This window comes from Vulpes vulpes, chromosome 3, assembly GCF_048418805.1.
Source record: "Vulpes vulpes isolate BD-2025 chromosome 3, VulVul3, whole genome shotgun sequence".
NCBI classification, from domain to species: Eukaryota; Metazoa; Chordata; class Mammalia; order Carnivora; family Canidae; genus Vulpes; species Vulpes vulpes.
Genome location: NC_132782.1, coordinates 91,864,056 through 91,887,911, shown reverse-complemented (window position 1 = coordinate 91,887,911; position 23,856 = coordinate 91,864,056). Strand labels below are relative to the sequence as shown.

The 23,856-nt window shown below is 51.7% G+C and overlaps 2 protein-coding genes across 3 annotated transcripts; both read left to right on the top strand.

The window, feature by feature from the left end:
- The first annotated feature begins 5,114 nt into the window (after positions 1-5,114).
- On the top strand, positions 5,115-9,399 carry BCKDK (branched chain keto acid dehydrogenase kinase). 2 transcript variants are annotated; one of them, XM_026011219.2, is made up of 12 exons: positions 5,115-5,237; positions 5,815-6,196; positions 6,316-6,384; positions 6,476-6,586; positions 6,914-6,961; positions 7,042-7,161; positions 7,244-7,342; positions 7,535-7,608; positions 7,914-8,042; positions 8,132-8,221; positions 8,692-8,850; positions 8,944-9,399. In XM_026011219.2, the coding sequence occupies exons 2-12, from the start codon at positions 6,002-6,004 to the stop codon at positions 9,086-9,088; spliced, it is 1,239 nt and encodes a 412-aa protein (XP_025867004.1). In that variant the 5' UTR covers positions 5,115-5,237; positions 5,815-6,001; the 3' UTR covers positions 9,089-9,399. The 2 variants fall into 2 exon arrangements, with proteins under 2 accessions (XP_025867004.1, XP_025867005.1); XM_026011220.2 differs by lacking the exon at positions 5,115-5,237 and adding an exon at positions 5,388-5,659.
- A 3,167-nt stretch (positions 9,400-12,566) lies between these two features.
- On the top strand, positions 12,567-23,795 carry KAT8 (lysine acetyltransferase 8). Its single transcript, XM_026011223.2, has 11 exons — positions 12,567-13,107; positions 14,670-14,744; positions 14,824-14,999; positions 19,086-19,139; positions 19,240-19,404; positions 20,179-20,268; positions 22,471-22,611; positions 22,709-22,802; positions 22,896-23,046; positions 23,186-23,340; positions 23,624-23,795. The coding sequence occupies exons 1-11, from the start codon at positions 12,897-12,899 to the stop codon at positions 23,686-23,688; spliced, it is 1,377 nt and encodes a 458-aa protein (XP_025867008.1). The 5' UTR covers positions 12,567-12,896; the 3' UTR covers positions 23,689-23,795.
- The last annotated feature ends 61 nt before the right edge of the window (positions 23,796-23,856 follow it).

The window sequence follows — 23,856 nt, the reverse complement described above, 5'->3', positions numbered from 1 at the left end:
TACTGTCGTGCCAGCCTGGCAAACCTGAGTCTAGATCGACCCAAGGATACCTCTTTTCCAAGCCTTCCTTGGGTTAGCTGCACTCTTTCCCTTGCAGACATCACATCTAATGATGACCCATCTCTCCTATACCTCCCCTTCCTTCTCCTCTGCATTGAAACTTGCTTCTCTTTCCTCATTTTAGAAACAGTAACAAATCTCCCTTCACATCAAGTTTTGGGGAAGATTTTACACTTCTACTTTGTACTTACTCACTTCTTCCTTGCTGCCCACCACACCATAAGTTAGTTCCTGCCCCCAAACTCTTCCCTGACAACTAATAACTGATGTCATCAGAATGCTAAATCCAATGGATGTGTGTGTGTGTGTGTGTGTGTGTGTGTGTGTGTGTAGTAATTTCTGCATCCAATATGGAGCTCAGATTCACAAACCCGAGATCAAGAGTCTTATATTCTTCCTACTGAGCAGCCAAGAACCCCTCCCATGGATATTTTTAAGTGCTTATCATGCTTGACCTATCAACAGTATTAGTCACTATTGAGCACTCCTGCCCAGGAACTTTCTCTGGATTCTGTGATATTTCACTTTCCTGCTGGCTCTCATGTCTTTCTGGCTGTTCCTTCTCAGACCCACTCTTCTTCCAGGGAGCATGGTCAACAGAATAATGGCTTCCAAAGATGCCCATGTTCTAATCCCAAGGACCTATGAATATGTTTGGTTCCATGGCAAACAAGAATTAAGATTGCAGATGGAATTAAGATTACTAATCTGCTGGTTTTAAAACAGATTATCCTGTGCATCCAATATAATCACAAGCATCCTTAAAAATGATAAAGGTTGAGGGGCGAAATGAGAAAGGGTATTAGAAGAAGGGAATCAGAGAGGGGACTACAGAAAAAAGGCATAGAGAGGTTGGAATGTTGTTGGCTTTGAAGATGGAGGAAGGAGGTCATGAACTCAGGAATGTTGGGTGTCCTCTAGAAAAAGCACAGAAATGGACTCTGCCCAAAAGTGTCTGGAAAGAAACTGTTGATATCTTGGTTTTAGCCCAGTGAGACACTTTTTTATTTAGTGTTTTTTTTTTTATTTTTATTTATTTATTTATTTATTTAGTGAGACACTAATTTGTCACAGCAGCCTTAGGCCATTGTCTCATCTCCATTATCCTGTGGGGGCACATCAGCCCTAGTCAGTTCTGGAAGAGAATACAGAGTAGCGTGAATACCAGAAGGTGGGAATCATTGAGGGTGTACTGCTGTTCAACAAATCATCACAAAAAAGAATGGCTTGAAATAAAAATGGTCATTTTCTTTTCTTTTTTAAAAAAAGATTTATTTATGATAGACTTAGAGAGAGAGAGAGAGAGAGAGAGAGAGAGAGGCAGAGACACAGGAGGAGGGAGAAGCAGGCTCCATGCAGGGAGCCTGACGTGGGACTCGATCCCGGGACTCCAGGATTGTGCCCTGGGCCACAGGCAGGCGCTAAACTGCTGAGCCACTCAGGGATCCCCTCATTTTATTTTCTCTTACAGATTTTATAGGTTGGGAATTTGGGAAGAGAATTTTGGCTGAGAATGCTGGCTCCCATAGCTGCAGTCAAATGATGGCTAATGCTGGAACAATGGGAGTTTGAAGTAGCTGGGGGCTAACCTAGCAATTCTTTCTCTTTTTTTGTAGTCTCAGGATCCATATAGTCTCTCTGTATGGGCTAGTTTGGGCTTCCTCACAGCATGCAGTCTCGAGGCTACAATAGCCAGCTTTCAAAATTGTCCTGAATGAGTTCCATTTTCTAGTATTCATTTCATTCATTATGTAGTCTCTTTCTACACTAGACAGGGCTGACCTGAGCCCATAGGATAATACAGAAATTATGGTGTGTTGCTTTAGTGGCTAAGTCATAAAGATATTGCGGCTTCTATCTTGTGCCCTCTCAGATCACTGGCTCTGTGTGAAGCCAGTTGCCATGTTATGAGGACACTCAGGCAGTCTAGGGAATGGACCACTTAGTAAGGAACTGATTCCTTTTGCCAACAACCAGCATGAACTTGTAAGGCATGTGAGAGCCACTCTGGAATTGGATCCTCCAGCATCAGTCAAGCCTTCAGATGACTGTAGTTTTAACCAACATCTTGACTGGAACTTCATGTGAGATCCTGAGCCAGAACCACATAACTTAGCTGCTTCTAGATTCCTGACCCAAAGAAACTGTATGAGATACTAAATGTTTATTGTTTTGAGCCGGGATGTTGTGGGGGTGATTTGTTACACAGTGATAGGTGATTGATACAGGACAGTCAAACTGCCTGCATAGCAGCTCAGGATTCTAGTACAAGCGCTCAGGGAGTGAAGTGGAAGCTGAATCATCTTTTATGATGTAGCTTTAAAAGTCATATAGTAGGGCACCTTGCTCAGTTAGTGGAGCATAACTAACTCCACTAGTTATGGATGTTAACTACTATTACCACCGCCACACTCAGTTAGTGGAGCATAACTAACTCCACTAGTTATGGATGTTAACTACTATTACCACCGCCTTGCTCAGTTAGTGGAGTATAACCTGTTCTTCCTATGGGATTTCCCATTTTATTTTTTATTATTTCTTTTTTTTAAAGATTTATTTATTCATTTATGATAGACATAGAGAGAGAGAGAGAGAGAGAGAGAGAGATTCTACCTTTGATTCAGGGTGTGATCCCAGAGTCCCAGGATCGAGTCCCACATCCGGCTCCCTGAGTGTAGCCTGCTTCTTCCTCTGCCTGTGTCTCTGCCTCTCTCTCTCTCTCTCTGTCTCTCATAAATAAATAAACAAAACAAACAAACAAGAAAACTAAAAAAAAGAGAAAAATGAGCAATTAATATAATCAACACATAAAGTATGTAGTATGTTGGTGACAAATGCTACAATTAAAATAAAAAATTGAACGGGGTGAAGGGAATGGAGGTGACTGCAAGTTTAAATAGGATGGTCAGGGTGGGCTTCATTCAGTTGACATTTGGGCAAAAGCTTGAAGGAGGGGTAAGCTATGTGAAAGGGTAAGCTAGGGGAAGGGTGTTCCCGGTAGAGGGAACAGCCAGTGCAAGGCTCAGAGGCAGAACGTACCTGGTATGTTTAGGGAGCAACAGGGAGATGAGCGTGGCTGGAGCCGTTGCATGTGGGGTAAGGACAGAGAGAGACAAGAGGGGGAAGAGTCTTTGGATCTTCCTGTAAAGTGAGAATAGTGATCAAAACTGCCTCAGAGAGTTGCTCTGAAAATGAGATTAATCCAACAGGAGGCCCTTCGAGGAGGGCCGGACCAGTCTGAACTGTGACTATTAGGACCCCCGTGGGTGCATGGCCCACCTCCGCCGCCGGGTGACAGCAGCGAGTTCAGGCCGAGCGCAGCTGGAGCGCGCCGGGTCAAATGGGGTGAAGTCCTGCCCAGCCTCCGGCCTGGGGGCCCGTCTCAGGCCACGCCGCGGCCGCGTGAGCGCGGGTTCTGGCACCCTGCGAGCCCGGCGAGTCCCTTGCGTGTCGGCGCGTGCTGTCCTCCCCACCGGGGCCACCCGCCCCTCTCCCCTCGTCCCCCGCTCGAGGCGCGCCTGCCTCCAGAGCTCAGTGGCCTCCTGGCCTCGCTCCCGGATGTCGCCAGGCTGCTGGGAAAGAAAGGGCGGGAATGGTGTGCGGATGCAGCGGAAAGGAGGAAATCCCGACCCTCAGGGAGCCCTCTCCTCCTGCTCCATATACAGACCCCGACCCTCAAGGAGCCCTCTCCTCCTGCTCCATATACAGACCCCGACCCTCAAGGAGCCCTCTCCTCCTGCTCCATATACAGACCCCGACCCTCAAGGAGCCCTCTCCTCCTGCTCCATATACAGACCTCCCCAGGCTTCTCCAGGCCTGCTGGCCGGCTGTGGTAAAGGGCCCCACCTCTGCTGAAGTTTAAAGACGGCTCCAAAGATGTTCCCTGCTTCAATTAGTCCTTTTTTTAAATTTAAAAATTAAAAAAAAAATTAGAAAATACATACCTACTATGGTAAAGAAAAATCTGATCAGTACAAATGCAAGTACACACACACACAGTCTTACACACTGGAAAGTCTCTCCATCATCTCCTTAGAAAAAGTAAATTGCTTTTTCACTGGTTTCTCTGCATTTGGTTTCAATCACCCAAACACTACAGACACAGGGTTCTAAGGAGCAGATCAAATTAAAACCCTTCAGTGACTTCTTACTGTCTCAGGACAAATGCAGACTCCTTGCCCTGGGTGATCTGGTTCTGGTCGCCCCATTCAGCCCCTCTCCTTCCTAGCCTCCACATGGCTGCCCTCAGATTTTCCAGGCTATCCTCTGTCTTGTCATGCCCTTCCCACTCCAGCTTGGGTGCCTGGGCTCCTCCTACTCATTCTGCACCTGTACCAATGTCCCAGATCCTATCTGAGGCTTCCATCATGTGCAGCCTTCTTCAGGATTAATGACGCTGAAACTTTCCTCTGGGGGAGGGAAAAAACACTCACATAGTGTTAATTCCACCTTGGCACTGTTCTAGGCACTTGACATACATAAACTCATATATCCACACAACCCCATCCTCATTATACCAACACAGATATTAAAGCAGTTTTTTTTTAAAGATTTTATTTATTTATTCATAGAGACACACAGAGAGAGACAGAGGCAGAGAGAGAAGCGGGCTCCATGCAGGGAGTCCGATGTGGGACTCCATCCTGGGTCTCCAGGATCATGCCCCGGGCCGCAGGCGGCGCTAAACTGCTGAGCCACTGGGGCTGCCCCATTCAGCAGTTTTTAAGTAAGTTGCCCCGGATAGTAAAAGGCTGAACTGGGATTTGAACCAGCAGTCTGATTTGCCACAAATCAGTCAAAAAATGGAAGGATGGGACCACAGGGAACGGAACCAGGTAGGGTTTGGTCTGTGTTACATCGAAGGGTCTTTCCGCCCTCTCCCATTTCTTTCCCAGGAAGCCCATTTTATAAAGCAGCAGACAAAGACCCAGGGAGACCACAGATAACTCCGAAAGAATTGTAAAGGGAGCTGTGGAATTCACTTGGGGGTCCAGGAGCCTCGAGAGGAGTAGCTGGGATGGTCTGGCTCCGAACTACAACTCCCAGGAGGCACCGGGCCCCCAAAGCCCACATGACGTCACGGCGGCCGAGGGCGCAGGCGGCTCGGCTAGCCCGGCCGGTCGACTGTTGGGCCGTTCCGCTCGGACCTCGGGCCCGGCCCTGGCCCTGGCCCCGCGGTAAGTGGACCAACCCGCGCAGACCCTGCCTGCGGAGGCTCGGCGGCGCGTGCTCGTAGCCGCCGCTATTGAGCGGGATCGCGGCGTGCGCGTGGACCGGGGTGGCATCTACCATACAGGGGGGATTCGGGCCGAACCAAGTGACCCTGCGGAGGGGGAGCCCAGACGGCGACTCCAGGGCTGCCGCTTTGGTACAGCCGGCCCCCGGGGGCACGAAGCTGTGTGCCTGGCACGCGCGCGCCACGCTTGTGGGGGGCCCGAGCCTGAAGGCACTGAGTAGGGGTCAGCCCCGCCCCCTGAACGAGAGTGCCCAGGACCACAGGGAGCGAGGGTGGTGTTTTGCGACTGGACGGGTCTGAAGATCCCCTCCCCTCCAGGCACCGGGTAGAGCCTCAAGTTGAAGAGTAGCCCGGGCAAACGAGGTTGTGCAGGCTCGGCCTGTATGTGTTTGGGGAGGTGGTTGGATGGGTGGGTAGAGATTACCCAGGTCTGATGGTACCCGTGTCCACGTGGAGAGATGGTGCGGATTGTCTGGATTCAGACCCTTACAACTCCCCCTTCCCCGTCCACCCCGCAGATGGGAGCTGCTCCCTGGGGGCTGAGCTTGTCAGCATCCTTGACCTGCCGTCACTCCTGAAGTCGGAGAAGAGCCCCTGCCCTCCCACATAGCCCCTTGCTCCGTTTTGGGGTCGCCTCCGTCTATCCGGTCCTCTGCCCTAGCGGCTGCCCAGTCTAACAAAGAAACAAAGGAACAGGGCAGGAAGATGATACTGGCGTCCGTGTTGGGGAGCGGTCCCCGGAGCGGACCTCCACTCCGGCCCTTGCTGGGGCCTGCACTCTCTCTCCGGGCCCGCTCCACGTCAGCCACCGACACGAACCACGTGGAGATGGCGCGGGAGCGCTCCAAGACTGTCACCTCCTTTTACAACCAGTCGGCCATCGATGTGGCAGCGGAGAAGGTGCGCAGCTGGCCAGGGGCCAGTCTGGGCTGGAGTGGGTGTCCAGGGAAGGGGTGGAGCTAATGTGGTGGAGGCGGGGTGTTGCAGATACAGTGCTCAAAGCCCATCTGCCCCTCCAGCCCTCAGTCCGCCTCACTCCGACCATGATGCTCTATTCAGGCCGCTCTCAGGATGGCAGCCACCTTCTGGTAAGATTCCAGCCCCCTATTTGTGTCTTGGTTCCTGGGGCTCTGGTGCAGCCACTGAGGCCCTGTCCCTGACTTCCCTCCTTTTTCCTAGAAAAGTGCCCGGTACTTGCAGCAAGAGTTGCCAGTGAGGATCGCTCACCGAATCAAGGGTTTCCGTAGCCTTCCTTTTATCATTGGCTGCAACCCCACCATACTGCACGTGGTAAGGTGGCCTCAGGAGGTGTGGGGTTCTGGGTTTTTCTAGACAGGACTGTAGATCAATGTCCCCCACTGCCCAAGGGGCACACTGGGAGATGGGACTTGGGTGGCAGAGACTTGCCTGCCATAAGGTTTCAGGGCCACAGAGGGCTCAGACCCAAGCCTTCAGAGGCTAAGCCTGCATATTTATCGAGGCTTAAAAGGCCATGATGAGGGTTTAAACCAAGTGAGTTGGGGTGGCTGGCAATCTCTATGGGTAAGCTTGGTGGGTGGCTGTTCTCTATACAGTGCCTGCAGCATCCCTGTGAATTCCCACACCTCTTTCTTGCAGCACGAGTTGTACATCCGTGCCTTCCAGAAGCTGACAGACTTCCCTCCGGTGAGGGCTGGGCCAGGGCAGGGTGAGGGGCTGAGAGGTCAGGACTGGAACGTCCATGCTTATGACTCTGTGGCCTGTAGATCAAGGACCAGGCAGACGAGGCCCAGTACTGCCAGCTGGTGCGACAGCTGCTGGACGATCACAAGGATGTGGTGACCCTCTTAGCTGAGGGCCTACGTGAGAGCCGGAAGCACATACAGGTCAGGGGCAGCACAGTGGGCACCCGGGCCTACGGGGGGACTTGGGAAAGGCATGGCATTTCTGAGGCTCCACTCTTCACAGGATGAGAAGCTTGTCCGCTTCTTCTTAGACAAAACACTGACTTCGAGGCTTGGGATCCGCATGTTGGCCACACATCATCTGGCGCTGCATGAGGACAAGGTGGGCTGCTGGGATCTGAGATCTACTAGGTGGGGCAGAAGGGACTGACCCAGGGTCCCCCTTGGACTGAGGACTGGACCAAAGGCCTGGGGAGAGGCCTGGGCTGCTTCAGAGGTCCAGAGACTGCAAGCATTTGGTGGCTGAGGTGTGGGTCGAGGTGTTGCTTAATCCTAACTTTCTTTCTCCTGCCAGCCCGACTTTGTTGGCATCATCTGCACTCGCTTGTCACCAAAGAAGATTATTGAAAAGTGGGTGGACTTTGCCAGGTGAGGCCAGAACAGCTAAGGGGGTGGATATCTTTGGCTGGGAAGTCTTGGGCCTGAGCCCTTGCCTCCGGCAGGGGTTCTCCAACGTGGCACTCTTAATATTTTGGGTCAGATCATTCTTAGGGGCTACCCTGTGCTTGTTAAGGTCTTTAGAAGAATCCCTGGCTTCTATTCAATGCAACTCCCAGTTGTGGCAAGGAAAAATATCTCTAGAAATTGCCAAGTTTCTCTGAGCATAGTTGGGGCAGCATCACCTTCATCTGAGACTCACTAGTCTAGGTTTGAACCTTTGCTCCTATCCACAGACGCCTATGCGAGCACAAGTATGGCAATGCCCCCCGTGTCCGCATCAACGGACATGTGGCCGCCCGCTTCCCCTTCATTCCTATGCCGCTGGACTACATCCTGCCTGAACTCCTCAAGAATGCTATGAGGTGGGCTGGCTGAATATGTTGGAAGGGGGCAGACAGGAACTGGGATGAGGCTGGGGTACCACCACCTACTGGTCTTTCCTCCTGCATAGAGCCACGATGGAGAGTCACCTAGACACTCCCTACAATGTTCCAGATGTGGTCATCACCATCGCCAACAATGATATCGATCTCGTTATCAGGTTTGCCCTGAGTGGGAGTTAGGCTGGGATACGTGGGAGTTCCAGGCACTGTCTCTGACTTCCTGCATGACCTTGAGCCAGTACCTGCCCTACTCTGAGACTTGGTCTCTGGTGGTTCTAAGAATGCCATGAGCTGGATATGAGTGGATCTGGGGCCAGCTGCAGGTCCCAGAGCGCTATCCTTGTCAGCAACCGAGGGACCTGGAGTGGGGAGTTAGGGTAACTAGTCCACAATGTTGAGTTGACAATAAGTGTAAAATCCCATGAGAATGTAAAAGCAGCCAGTGGCCCAGGTAGAAAAGTGAGGATGGAAGGATGTTACTTATAAAAAAACAAGGCCCAAGGGTCTAGGTAGATCACATTCCATCTTTGGGTGGAAGGGGCGGGAAGGCAGACCTAGCACTATTTGGGAAGTAGTGAGGCCCCCCCACCGTAGCTGAGCCAAGCCCATGTTATTAACAACTTGCCAGGATTTCAGACCGAGGCGGGGGAATCGCTCACAAAGACCTGGATCGGGTTATGGACTACCACTTCACTACAGCTGAGGCCAGCACCCAGGACCCCCGGATCAGCCCCCTTTTTGGCCACCTGGACATGCACAGTGGCGGCCAGTCGGGGCCCATGCATGGGTGAGGCCCCACCTGGCCAGGGTGGAGGGCTGGGGGGATGCTCAGGAGGCTTAAGCCTCTGAGGCCTCTCTCCTCTTCCTCTGCCCATCCCAGCTTTGGCTTCGGACTGCCCACCTCACGGGCCTACGCAGAGTACCTCGGCGGTTCTCTCCACCTGCAGTCCTTGCAGGGCATTGGCACAGATGTCTACTTGCGGCTCCGTCACATCGATGGTCGAGAGGAAAGCTTCCGCATCTGACCCCACAGCCCTTGGCCCACTTGCCTGCCTAGCCTGGGCTCCACACCCTGCCGGGACCTTCTGGGCAAGGCAGGATGCCACCCTGCTCCACATGCTGCTGCATCTTGGGTCTTAGGGCCCCAAATAGATGGAATTACATGGAGCCCGGTGCCACCCCTCCTCTACAGAGGTCCCCTGCTTCCCTGCCTCCAGGCCTTGGAGGAGAGGAAGTGGGGGCCCCTGAGGCCTCCAGCACCAGCTCCGTTATTCTTGTTCCTGGGGAACCCCACCTTGATCTGCTGTTTGTTATTAAAGTTCACATTTTGAATGCCCTTTTGGGCCCCATGTGTGGGGAGGGCAGGTGAGCTTTTGTTTCCACCCTGTTTTGGTTCCCTGGGCCCTTGGGTTTAAGTAGCTTATGTCCCAGTCTCTAACTGTCCAGTCTGGTAGGCCAGGTATAGAATTGCCCCCAAATCTCTTCATTTAACAAATGTTTCTGGGTCCCAGGCAGTATCAACAGCCCAAGTTGGCACAGCTTCCAGGCCTCAGTTCTGACCCTCCCTTCCTGGCAGTCACAGGTTCTGGAGGTGAAGGTTACCAGACTGGGCAATCTCCTGAGCCACCTGATTCCTGAGCTTGAGTAAGATTAAAAACACTGCCTGCCAGCTGTGCTTGCTTCTGCCAAGGAAAAGGAACACATAAGATTATACCCTGGCAGGCCCTGGGGGACAGTGGGGCCCTGGTAGGGAGGGCAGAAGGAAAGGGCTCCAGACAGCAGGTGGGGACCCAAGGGAGGGGAAGAAAGGCCTGAAATTCTGCTTGGTGGGACTGGTGATGAGGTGGCGGATTGAGGAGAGACAGGAATTGTATCTGGAGGTCAGATGCCACATGGCGGAAACCACAGTGACCAGGATGAAAATCCTGCTGGCTGCAGCCCAGGGGGTAAGGCTGGAGTATAGCCAGGAAGCATGGGATTTATCCCGTAGGCAGCAGGAATCCATGGACAGATTTTCAGCTAGGAAGGGATGTTTACAGTTGGATTTCCTAGAAGCAGACACTGAAAGAAGGTTTATGCCCATGTGATTTGTTGAAAAAAGGCTCCAGTTAGGAAGTAGGGGGAAGCAGGAAAGGGAAGGGCAGGAGGCTAAACAAGGATGTCATCTCAGGCAAAAGTTCAGAGTTTGCTAGTAAGCTCTGCCTTAGAGTTGGAGGCAAGAGAGCTATGTTCCACAGTCATGGATGAACTCTGCTTGACAATGGTTCGTTAATGTCTGTTGGGAAGCAGGGGTGGGGTAGGTACTTAAGCTTCCAAACTGAAAACTTCCCTTTGCAGCCTTTTTAAATATTATTATTTAATGATTTTATTTATTTGAGAGAGAGGAGGAGGGGGAGAGGGAGAAGGAGAGAAAGAATCCTAAGCAGACTCTGCGCTGTGCTCTGAGCAGAGCCCAACGCAGGGCTCAGTCTCACATCCCTGAGATCATGACCTGAGGCAAAATCGGGACTGGATGGACACTTAGACAACTGAGCCACCCAGGCACCCCTACCCCCTTTTCAATTTTGGGGGGGGGGCAAAACAGCTCTATTAGCCCAAAGGATAGTTTGACAAAAAGCATCTGGCTTTTGAAAGCACATCAAAGGTAATGCAGATCTGAAGAAGCAACAAAAAGATTTCAGAGGGTCTGGGTAAAGCATCTACACAGCTCTAGAAGGAACAGGGAGATTTGCACATTAGAAGGAGGATTAGAGGGAGAACAGTGAGGAGGTTGGTGTAGTAACCTGGATCAGGGATTTATGAAGCCTAGGCTAATCCTCAACTAGCAAGGACAGCCTCCCTGTAACAAGACGTTGGGTGAAGTCAAAAGTGAGGCACCAGAACCCTGGGTGGAGGAAATAACAGTCTTGAAGATAGGTGATGGGATAAGGAGTGAGAGAAAGCATTACAATTCTTTTTTTTTTTTTTAACTTTTTTTATTTTTTTTTAAAGATTTATTTATTTATTTATCATAGACAGAGAGAGAGGCAGAGACACAGGAGGAGGGAGAAGCAGGCTCCATGCCGGGACGGTCCCGAGACTCCAGGATCGCGCCCTGGGCCAAAGGCAGGCGCCAAACCGCTGAGCCACTCAGGGATCCCCTACAATTCTTTTTAAAAAAGATTTAATTATTTATTTTAGAGGGTAGGGAGAGGGAGAGACTGTCTTAGGCAGACACTATCCTGAACATAGACCTGTGCAGGGCTCCATCTCACAACCCTGAGATCATGACCTGAGCTAAAACCGAGTCCAGTGCTTAACCGACCGTGCTACCCAGGCGCCCCAAGCATTACAATTTTAATTCTTTCTTGCCTGACTTACTTCTTCCAATTCTTATCCAGCCAGACACCTGGCATTCACTGCCCACCCCCAATTCTAATTTCCCCCAAAGCCAAATTACCAGCACTTCCCACTGCCATCACCTCATCCCCTACCCCAACAAATTCCTTTTTCCTTTTTTAAAAAAAAGATTTATTTATTTATGATAGACATAGAGAGAGGCAGAGACACAGAGTAGGGAGAAGCAGGCTCCATGCCGGGAGCCCGACGTGGGACTCCATCCCGGGTCTCCAGGACCACACCCTGGGCCAAAGGCAGGCGCTAAACCGCTGAGCCACCCAGGGATCCCACTCCTTTATTTCTTGATCTGGAGCCTGGACCCCATCCTTAGGCCTTGAGCATTCCACCTCCTTAGAATTGCTTTTAATCCCAGTAACCCATTTTTTTTTTTTTAAAGATTTTTATTCATGAGAGACACAGAGAGAGGCATAGACCTACGCAGAGGGAGAAGCAGGCTCCCTGCGGGGAGCCCAGTGGGGGATCACAACCTGAGCTCTAGGCAGACGCTCAACTACTGAGCCACCCAGGCGTCCCTCCAATAACCAATTTATAAGTCAAAAGAAGATTCAGAGAATGGCCAAAACGAATGCTTATTAAGCGCCAACCCTTTTTGGCACCGTGCAACACGCTTGTCGTATATACACACGAGATAGGTAAATATATGGCTTGCCCTTTATATAGTTATATGGAGCATATAGTTACTATGGTTTAACCTTTACCACGCTGAGAAAGGACGCCCTTGTACAATTTACCCAAAGCAGGGTCCGTATCCGGGATTCCTGTCACTAAGCCCAAGACCCTCCCTAGTATGTCCATCCACTGCCTTTGACTAGTTTGTTACGGGACGTTTGCGGGGGGGGGGGGGGGGGGGGGGCTGGTTTCCTTAGGAAGGTTTTATTCTAGGAGAGCAATTTACTGGCGATCCCAAAACACAGCCGTTCTGTTTCCCTCACCTTGAACAAGCAAGGCAATTTCTTCAATCTTTATAAAAGGGGTGATCTGGCCTAGGATGGCGGAATGAGCGGCGCAGAGGTGCGTGTTAAGCGCAGGCTCAAGGCCCTAAGGCCAGGCCGCCAGGGAGGCCGCTCTGGCCCATCCCGGTGCCGGTAAAGCGGGGGCAGCGCCTCGGGTAACTGACATATCCTGGCTTCCTCAGGCACCAGGCCCTTTAAGAAGATCGAGCTGAGTCATCACATCAGGAAAGTCTTTCTCCTCTTTCCACGCAGAGTTCAACCGTATTTCCGTACGGAAAAAGAAAAAAAAAAAAATTCCAGGGCAATTCGCACAGAAAGGTCAAACTCGTCCCGGGGCCGCTGGAAGGCCGCACCGACCAATGAGCTCCTGCCACGTCACAGGCCCCACCCTCGAGCCGGCAGCGGTCTCCGCCACGCGTCCCTGACCCGGAACTAAAAGTGCTGCGCGGCGCGGGATTCTGGCGTCACCTGCAGTACAGCTATGGCGGCACAGGGAGCAGCTGCGGCGGTTGCGGCGGCGACTTCAGGGGTCGCGGGGGAGGGCGATCCCGGGCCCGGGGAGAATGCGGCGGTCGAGGGGACCGCCCCGTCCCCGGGCCGAGTCTCTCCCCCGACCCCGGCGCGCGGCGAGCCGGAAGTCACCGTGGAGATCGGAGAAACGTACCTGTGCCGACGCCCGGACAGCACCTGGCGTGAGGGCGGGGCCCACGGCCAGGGGGTGGGACCTGAGGGGGCGGGGTCTAAGGGCGGGTTCTCCGAGGGGCTGGGCGTCATGAGGGCGGGGCTTGAGGGTAGAACGCAGAGTTTCGGCCTCTCCGGGACACCACCTCCAAACTCCGGTGAGGACAGCAACCAAGTTCCTTTAGTGCTGTGTGGAGCTCCCAACCCACTTGCTTGTCCAGCCGTAGGCTCCCCTGCCTTTGCAAACAAAACCGTGGTTTCTTGCTGGTGTCTGTCGTGTCTGCGACTTCCTCTTCCAGCCCTCTTCTACAACCGCCAGCGGGAAGGCCCTCCGGAAACACAGAAACGAGCTTCCCTTCCCCTTCCCTCCCGTTCAACATAAGCCGCAAATTCCTTAGAATGGCGTGCCTCTTTGCGACCTCTCTGGTTTCTGCCCGCCCCCCCATACCCGCAAAGGCCATTGCCACACCAGACCACATGGTGCCCCCTGAAGACCATATGCCTTATACGCCGGTGCCCGCTGCTTTGAATGCCCCTGTCCCCCTTTCTCCCGCCTCGCCCCGCCCCGGCCGGCCAGCTCCTACTCCGCCTTTTAACATACCATAGCTCCTGTGATGTCATTATGGGCTCCCTCCAGGCAGAGTGAGTCGTTCCTTTCTGTATGTGCCTGCAACATTTTCTTCATACCTTAGTCAGCCACAGTGTATATGACATGATGTTGTCATTGTCTGTCTGCGTCTTCTATCAAAGTGCGAACTTGGGGAGGGCAGGAACTCTAGTGATTCACTGCTGTGCCCTCTCTGCCCAGCAATAACGAGCATAGGGCCAGACACACAGTGGGTGCCTTACTCATCTGTTGAATGGGCTGCTGCTTGTCAGGCACCATGCTAAAAGCCTAAAGCTTTAGAGTCATTAACTCACCCTCCGAGGTAGCACTATTATCTCTGTTTTGTAGGCAAAGAAACCGAGGCTCAACCAGAATAATTTGCAGTTAAATAAAAGAAGTGAGGAGCTAGGATAATGTATAAACCCAGAGCCATGGGGATCCCTGGGTGGCGCAACGGTTTAGCGCCTGCCTTTGGCCCAGGGCGCGATCCTGGAGACCCGGGATCGAATCCCACGTCGGGCTCCCGGTGCATGGAGCCTGCTTCTCCCTCTGCCTGTGTCTCTGCCTCTCTCTCTCTCTCTCTGTGACTATCATGAATAAATAAAAAAATAATAATAAAAAAATAAACCCAGAGCCAGCCCTCATGACTCCTGAACAGATGAATAGATGAGTATAAAACAAGCAATGAATTTGGAGCCAGACTTAAACTCAGTTAAATATCAGCTTCTTATTCCTTTTCAAATATGTGAATGTGGGTAAGCCTCTGATTTTCGTCTGCAAAGTAAGAATAGCAGCTCCAACTTGGCCCACTTTGCAGGCAGCGATTGATGAAATGGCAGATGAAGCCATGTGATGTTCACTTATATGTGGCCCTGGAATCTGGAAACCGCTCTTCCATGTCAGGGATCCTTTTTGTTCCAGTCCTGCCTGCCTTCCTGATGATCCTAGCCTTTTTTTCTTTCACAGATTCTGCTGAAGTGATTCAGTCTCGAGTGAATGATCAGGAGGGCCGAGAGGAATTCTATGTACACTACGTGGGCTGTGAGTGACTTGCGGGTATCCGGGCCTGGGTGGGGGGTGGGAGGTGAAAGGGCAGCCCCCTCATGGCCCATCCTCACAGTTAACCGGCGACTGGACGAATGGGTAGACAAGAACCGGCTGGCGCTGACCAAGACAGTAAAAGATGCCGTGCAGAAGAACTCGGAGAAGTACCTGAGTGAGCTGGCTGAGCAGCCTGAGCGCAAGATCACTCGCAACCAAAAGCGCAAGCATGATGAGATCAACCATGTGCAGAAGGTCCGGGCCCCCTCCCCTTCTCCAAGGCCCCAGGAGGCTCAGCTCTGCCTCTGCCAACTCCCTTGGGTCCCAGGGCCAAAATCAAAGCAGCTCCCATTTCTTTCTTTCCCTCTTTTTTAAGACTTAATTTATGAGAGAGAGAATGAGTGGGGGGAGGAGCAGAGGGAGAGAGAGAAAAGACTCCCCACTGAGCAGGAAGCCCAACTCAGGGCTTGATCTCAGGACGCTGGGATCATAACCTGAGCTGAAGGCAGTCACTTTGCTGACTGAGCCACCCAGGCGCTTGGCAACTCCCATTTCTTAAGCTCCTACAGGGTATCAGGGACTTTACCTGTGTTTTATCAGATACTCTTCACAGAGAAGAAAAGTGAGGCTCAGAGAGGGCAAATACTTGGCTACAGTCTCACCCAGGCACAGCTGGGACTGGAACTTAGACCTCCGCACCAGTAGCCCCCTTTTTCTCCTATTTGCTGTGCCACCTTAGACAAAGAATTGAAATCCAGAAAGAAGGAAGAGAATGAATGATATTGGGCACTTGCTTCTGCTAAACACCTTGCTAAGCCATGCACATACATAAGCTCATCGTATTCTTCCTAACAAGTCAATGCCACAGGGATAATGGTTTCTTTCTGTAGATGAGGAAGCAGGATTGGAGAGGTTAGGTAACATGCTCAAGGTTACACAGCTAGTAAAAGGGTGGGTTAGAATTAGAATAATAATGGCAAATATTTATTGGCTTGCGAGCCAAAGTTATAGGCTAAGTATTTGAATACATGATCTCACTGAAGTTTCACAGCAACCTTGTGAGGTAAGCATCATCATTATCTCCAGTTTATAGGGGAAGAACAGAGAGGTTTAAGAACCCAGTCAGGAATTAGATTCTCCAACTGGATTGTCCTACTTTGGCCCTTAACCATTACTTTGCCACATCCTAGAAACTTGGGCCACTTGTTCCAAAACCTAGAAGGATTCTTCTTGATCCAAAACCTGGATTCTTTTCCCCAATCCATGTTGCTCCTAGGGGTTATGTCCTCCCAACTCTGTGCCTCAGTTTTTTGATTTGTAAAATGGGGAGTGTAAACAAGACCAGGGTTTATTGAATTCTCAAGGCACTTAGACATTCATTAGTTTCATCCTTCTGAGTGCTCATTGTGTGCTTTGGGGCAGTGTTTTTCCAACTGTGGGGCACAACCAAATTAGTTCAGTGGGCTCTAACAGGCTTTGAAATTTAGAAATGAAAGAAAGAGGGGTGCCTGGCTGGCTCTTTTGTTGGAGCATGCAACTCTTGATTCCATGGACATGAGTTCTAGCCCCATGTTGGGTGGAGAGATTACTTTAAAAAATATATATGTACATGTATATATACACATATATATGGTGCCTGGATGGGTTGGTCAGTTAAGTGATCTCAGCTCGGGTCTTGAGTTCAAGCCCCATTTTGTGCTCCACACTGGGTGTGGAGCCTACTAAAAAGAAAAGAGAAAGAAAGAAAGGCTAAGATAGGAAATATCAGAGTACATTGTAGTTTATTAAAGGTAAGTGTTGTTTTTGAGAAGCTTTTATTTCACATACAAATACACGTAACGTGTATATACAAACATGTCAACTGGTTTACAGGGCTTCCTACTGTGGGTTGTGATTAAAAAAAAAAAAAAAGAAAGAAAGAAATACCCTGAGCTAGAAAAACCCCTCGAAGTCTAAGGCAGCACTGTCCAATTGGCCTTCCTGTGATAAGTGGAAATCTATTTGTACTGTCTGATGGAGTAGCCCCACTAACCATATGTGGTGCCTGAGTACTTGAAATGTGTCTAGAGTGGTTAAAAGTTAAATTTGTGTTAAACTTAATGAATTCAAATAGCCACATATGGCTGGGTCTCAGTTTCTCTCAGTTCCTCAACCAGGTTGCACTGGCAAATCTCAAAATGTCCCTCAAAGCTGGTAGTCAGCAGGGTGGATGACAGTGGCCTGGTGGTGATAAAATCAAAGGAAGGACAATCTGCGAGTTAATAATCAGCAAGGTTCATCAGAGCCTAATTAATGTTTAATTCTAAATAAATTGCAGCATTTAAGAAAAGTAATGTTTTTGTAGTTCTTTAACTCATTTGCAGAAGAGGATTGACTTTTGTGAGAGTTGGGAAGTGGGTTTTTAAAGAGGCATATGAGGAGGAAAATCTTTCTTCCCTCATCTTTGCTAGGGTGAGACTGGGAGTTGGACCAACCAGGGGCCTGTGCTCAGCAGTGCTGTGCTCGGCGGTGCTGGTTACCAGTTCTTTAACCTCACCTCTCTCTGTGCCTCCGTTTCCTCTTTGTGCAGTGTGGAGAATGAGCACTCTTGTCTCAGGCTCTTTGTGAGGACTAAAGGAAATAATGCCTGTGGAGTGTTTGGCACTTGGAATAAATGGCAGCTAGCTAGTCCCCAAGGGCAAGTGACCTCTGTGCCTGTTTACTTCTCTGTAAACTAGAAATAAGAAGGCTACATCTCAGGGTGGCTGAAAGGTTATGTGAGACCATACAGGCAAAGTGCTTGGTGGAAGGGGGTCTGGGTAAAATGCTGGGTCCTTTCTCCCTTCTCAACTGCAGGGCAAGGCTGCTGTCTGCTCTGGTATAGGTCAGAGACCTTGGGTCCCCTCTCTATTATCAGGCTGTGGTTGCTCCTACAGAGTCTGGCTTAGGAACAGGATATGCTGTGAGTGACATGACTTTAAGTACCCGCTTTCTAAGGACTTAGAAAATCAGGGGAAGCAAATGGGAGGAGGCAGAGGGGATCATGGTTAGCCACCGCTGCTTGGGAAGGAGAGGGTGTATTCTGTGTCAGAAGAGTTCAGTCAGGGGATCCCTGGGTGGCGCAGCGGTTTGGCGCTCGTCTTTGGCCCAGGGCGCGATCCTGGAGACCCGGGATCGAATCCCACGTCGGGCTCCCGGTGCATGGAGCCTGCTTCTCCCTCTGCCTATGTCTCTGCCTCTCTCTCTCTCTCTGTGACTATCATAAATAAATTAAAAAAGAAAAAAAAAAAGAAGAGTTCAGTCAGGCCTCCCGAAGGAGGGAAGGGAGGGCGGGGGCAGGGCACGAGGCCTTGAAGGACAGGAAAGAGCACAGTTAGACACCGTGGCTCACAAAACTGCCTCATCCCACCCTCCCCTGGCTCACACTCTGTTCGAGGTTGAGGATGCAGTTTTTGTTGGCAGCTGGAGAGGGAACTGCATGTTCAACGTGGAAAAGCCACAAAAAGAGGCGTGTGGAAAGTGTAGACATGAAGGGGCTGCGACCAGAGGCTGGGACTCTGCAGAGGCTTAGTTCATTATCCGGACTTGAGATGGTGGTGGTGGCTATTTGGAGTTGGACAGAAGAGAGTTCCAGAGAGGGACTGATAGCAGAGACATCAAGGAGGTAGAATCAACAGACCCTGGCCCTTACTTGAGTGCCGGGTTGGGAAGAGGAGGAGTCTCAAGAGCAGACCTGCAATCGGTCTTGGGAAGTTGGACTGGGGGTGACACACCCAGTGAGATGGCGACCCCAGGAGGATGAATAGGTTTGTGGGGGTACGGATTGAGTTCCTTTCTGGACACCTAGAGCCTGGGATACCTGTGGAGGGAACGTCAGGGAGCAGGCCCAGGAGGAGGCGGATCCCTGGATCTGGTGCTCGGGAAAGAGATCCAATCACGCTGGGGAGTCCAGCACCAGTTCCTGCTTTGGGGACAGAAGATCCAGTCTATTACTCATGTGTCTCATGGCAATTTTGGCAGAGCTGGATTGATCCTTTTGTATAGTCGAAGCTTTTACCAGCCCAAGGACTGGAACCAGGCCTTCTGATCCTGCTCTGTTCATCTAGCAAATGGTTCACACGTGGGCATCAGGGATGCAGGGGTGTGAGCGTGGATGGGAAGGTAGGAGAGGAGCCTGGCCTGGCCAGCTTCAAAACCAGGTAAAACAAGTTAGCTGTTCCTGTGGTTCCACTGCCAATCGGGTGCTGAGGCCTGGAAGACAGGAGGGAAGCACTGGGTTCAGGCACGGGGGATACGGGGGTTGGGGAGATAGCTCAACTGCCACTTCTGTTCACCTCTGTTCATGGCTCTGTCCTTGCCCAGACCTATGCCGAGATGGACCCCACCACTGCAGCCTTGGAGAAGGAGCATGAGGCGGTAAGCTGGGGCAGGGCTCTGACTGTGGGCAGCCCCTCGCCGGCTCTCCTGGCCCCTGGGCTGAGCCAGCTGCCGCCCTCTGCTCCTGCCCTGTCCGCAGATCACCAAGGTGAAGTATGTGGACAAGATCCACATCGGGAACTACGAAATCGACGCCTGGTACTTCTCCCCATTCCCCGAGGACTATGGGAAACAGCCCAAGCTGTGGCTCTGCGAGTACTGCCTGAAGTATATGAAATTTGAGAAGAGCTACCGCTTCCACTTGGTGAGCCGGTGCTGGCCCAGCCTGGCGAGAGAGGCGGGTGTGGAGGCTGAGGGGCTGAGGCTGCAATGATAGGGGGGAGAGACAGGTCCAGAGGAGCCGGGTCCGAGGAAATGCTAGAGACCCGGGTGCTAGGCCTGGCCTGGCCTTTGCCAGGTTGACCTTGGCTAGCCTGCTGCCTTTGCGCAGGCCTCAGTTTCCTCCTCTGTGGAATGGGGACAATAATTCCTACCCTTCCCGCCTCCTCAGGTCAAGCCCAACACTACATGTTTATCAAGGCCAGCCCAGTGCCAGATTCCTCAGTGCAAAAGAGGAAACAAGCACAGCCCCTGAGCAGTGGGGACTGGAAGGTGTGGACAGATGGGAGGCATTGGCAGGGGTGGGACGGGGCTGGGATGCCGGGGGCTCGCAGCACTAGTGTGGTAGGCTTTGTCCCAAAGGGGTGACCTGAGGCCAGCCTTTGTGGTGTAGGCATTGCCATTGTCATGGATCAGAGCCCTCCAGAGCCAGGCTGACCTGAACTTGATACCATCCAGCCGTGTGCTACTCAAGCCAGTTACTTAGCCTGTCTGTGCCTCAGTTTCTTCATCTGTAAAATAGGCTCTGTCTCCTTAGGTAGCTGGGAGGGTTGCTTGATGTAGGTAAGGCATGGAGCCCAGGGTCTGTAGATTGGGAAAGAGCAGTGGAGACCTGTTGCAAGCCATGCAGGGTGGGATGGGGACACCTAGCAGAAAACTTCAAGGTCTCCAGCCTTTATTTCCCCATCCCCACCCCCAGGGCCAGTGTCAGTGGCGGCAGCCTCCAGGGAAGGAGATCTATCGCAAGAGCAACATTTCTGTGTATGAGGTAGACGGGAAAGACCACAAGGTGAGTTAGATGGCCAAAGTGCTGTGGGGAGATGGGGAGAAGCTCTAGTACCTCCTGAACGATCCTCCTTGTCATTAAAGGGTAGAGGCCAGTCTTAGGACACCCCCCCCCCCCCCCCCGCCCCAGGGAAAAGCCTGTGGGATCATGTTTAGCCTGGCACTTGGCCTGTGGTTGGTGCATGGTAAACATATGAGCCTGTGGTACCAGCCTTGGGGACTAGGTTTCTGTTCTGTCCCTGAAGACTTTTCTCCTGATGGGCTAACTTACTAGTTTTGGGCGGTTCTGGCACCCAGGGTAGAAATTGTCACGCCTGAGGCTGCTTCTAGAAGTGCTTTCTCTTTCTGCCTGAAGGAAAGGTTTCTTTCCTGGGAGGGGACTGCTTTGTGTGAGACTCTGCCTGAGAGCTGTGTGGGTCCAACCGCCCTTCGCCCTTCGAGTTCCTTGTTGCTGGCAGGACTTCCGTGGGGCAGGGTGGGGCATCTGGGGCCTGCATTGCTGCCACGGAGCACCTGGCTTTGCCTGGTCAGTCTGGGAAGGCCTCACCAGATCTCCTTGTTTCCCAAGGAAGGGCAGTAGAGGGTAAGGCAGAGAGGGCAGGATTCTGAGTGGCTGCTGCTTCAAATTGTGCTGTCATTTACTAGCTGACCTTGGACAGGTTACTTAACACTGTTTGTTCCTGTTTCCTCATCTGTAAGATAGGAGTCATGATAATGTTTACCTAATAGGACTGTTGGTGGCACAAATGAGACAGCAATGTCAAGTACTTAACACTGTGTCTGACATCAAGTAGGTGCTTAGTAAACATGGGCCTTTGTTATTATTGGTGACCTCCTTCGGTCCAGTTCAGTCAGCCTTGAGTTAAATAGCTCAAGGAGAATATTTGCTCTTAGCCTGGAGTGGGTCTCCTGCTTTGCTTTTCTGAGCATGAACAGGGGGAGTGGCAGAAAGGGTTCCAGCAGGAGGTGTGGGTGTTCTTTCTAGCTCTGCAGCGTTGTCCCTCTGCACGTTGAAGCCTCAGCCAAGTACTTCCCCTTTCCAGAACCCTCAGTTCCCTCCGAGTAAAATGGGCTAGCAATGCTGGACTTGATCATCGTTGGGTCACATAAGAGTGGATGCGAAAGATGTCATAAGCCAGAGGGCCTCAGGGTCTCCTTGTCCCTCCTGCTGTTGGTCTCTAGCCTGGGTGAGTGTCTGGGCCTATAGGAAGGCTGCTGAAGTGCAGCAGAGTACAGCCAAGTGGGGAAACAGCTCATCCTCCGTGATCAGGTTTTTTAAAGCTCATCCATTCAGCAAACATTTACCAAGCACCAAGCTTCATGCGTAGCCTTGTACTAGGTGTTGGAGATGCAGCTGTGAAAAAAACATAACTCCTATACCAGTTTGAATCTGGTCCTAGTAGTCCCCAGCCATGGGACTTTAGACCAGCCACTTATCTCCTCTGAGCCTATTTCCTGATCTGAAACATAAGACTTAATGTCCCTGAAGATTGAACTCCTATTTAGCACTCAGAAGTGATTGTGACACTTGGCTGGCTCAGTTGGTGGAGCATGGCTCAACGGTGACTTTTCATTTCAGAGTTGTGAGTTGCAGCCCTTTGTGGGGTGTAGAGATTACTTCAAAATAAAATCTTTAAAAAAAGAGAGTGAGAGAGCTTTTTCTGTCCATGGGTCCTGTCCCCATGCTATAATTAAAAAAAAAAAAAAAAACAAAACAAAAAACCTTTGGGGCACCTGTTAGCTCAGTTGAGTGCCTGACTCTTGATTTGGCTCAGGTCATGATCTTGGGGTAATGAAATCAAGCCCTACATCGGGCTCTGCCCTTGGTGTAGAGTCAGCTTGGGCTTCTCCCTCCCTCTTCCTCTGCCACCCACCCCCCCCCATCACTCGCACACTGTCTCTTAAAAACAAACAAACAAAAAAAACCCACCTTTTTGTACCAGGAAAAAAAAGCCGTGGTCACTGTTTAATCCAGCTCTCTGGTTTTTAGCTTCTTTGTCCATCAGATAATGACTATAAGAGTCCTTTCAATTCTGAATACTCCTGTTCTGGGAAGGCGCCCACTTTTCACCGGCCCAGCACCAGCTGCCCTCTGGAGCCTGGCATTTGCAGAGCAGGATGGCAGCCATTGCCAGGCCTCAGTGAAGCTAGGTGGGGGTAGTTATACTCGCTCCCTGAGGCTGCTTCCACCTTCCCCACTGCTCAGATTTACTGTCAGAACCTGTGTCTACTGGCCAAGCTCTTCCTGGACCACAAGACGTTGTACTTCGATGTGGAGCCCTTCGTCTTTTACATCCTGACTGAGGTGGACAGGCAGGGAGCCCACATCGTTGGCTACTTCTCCAAGGTGCTGGGTTGGGAAGGCCAGGCTGAGGGTGGGTGGGGACTATGGACTGCAGGAGGGGCTGAGCCTCCCCAGAGGTCCTGACCACACACCCCTGTAGGAGAAGGAGTCTCCAGATGGGAACAATGTGGCCTGCATCCTGACCCTGCCTCCATACCAGCGGCGCGGCTATGGAAAATTTCTCATTGCCTTCAGTGAGTGGTTCCCGGCCTGTAGAGGGAGGGGTACTGCAGGGTGGGTGCCAAGGGGGGCTGGGCCGGCAGAATCCTCCTTTCTATCACTGCCAGGCTATGAGCTCTCCAAGCTCGAGAGCACAGTCGGCTCCCCGGAGAAGCCGCTGTCTGACCTGGGCAAGCTCAGCTACCGCAGCTACTGGTCTTGGGTCCTGCTGGAGATTCTGCGAGATTTCCGGGGCACACTGTCCATCAAGGACCTGAGGTGAGGGTCTTGGGACCCTTTGAGAGGGAAAGACTCTTCTAAGACTGGCCATGATCCTGGGTCCTTGTCCCTTTTTGCTGTCCCAGTTAGAGCCCTCAAGAGAACTCTCCTCAGCATCTTCTCTTGTCCCTCTCTGCAGCCAGATGACCAGCATCACCCAGAATGACATCATCAGCACCCTGCAGTCCCTCAACATGGTCAAGTACTGGAAGGGCCAGCATGTGATCTGTGTCACACCCAAGCTGGTAGAAGAACACCTCAAAAGTGCCCAGTATAAAAAACCACCCATCACAGGTAAGTGGGGGGCTGCCCAGGGTGTGTGTGGTGGGGGGGGGGTGTTGAGATCTATTGGGAGCCAAGGCTACCTTTTTGCTGTTACATGATCCCAAACCTGTCTGACCAGCTCCCCAGGAAGGACAGATGGAAGCCTGAGGCAGGCTACTCATTCCCAGGCTTCCCTGCCCCCTCCCCAGGACTCAGTATGTCCTTGTTCTCACCTAGAGGTGAAACCTGGCCTGGGCCCAGAGGCCCAGCCCCGCCTCTCACGCCTGCCCCCCCCCCCCCCCCCCCCCTGCAGTGGACTCTGTCTGTCTCAAGTGGGCACCCCCCAAGCACAAGCAAGTCAAACTCTCCAAGAAGTGAGCAGCCTGTGTGCCCCCGCTGCCGGACCTGTGCCTCCTTGCCCCCTTGCCTGTAAATATGTACAGACCTATTTCATCATTTTTTTAATAAAGTGAGTTCTGCCAGTGGTTCTGGACTTTGGAGGTGAGAGGGAGAGGCCAAGAGCTGACATTCTTCATGGCGGGTCAC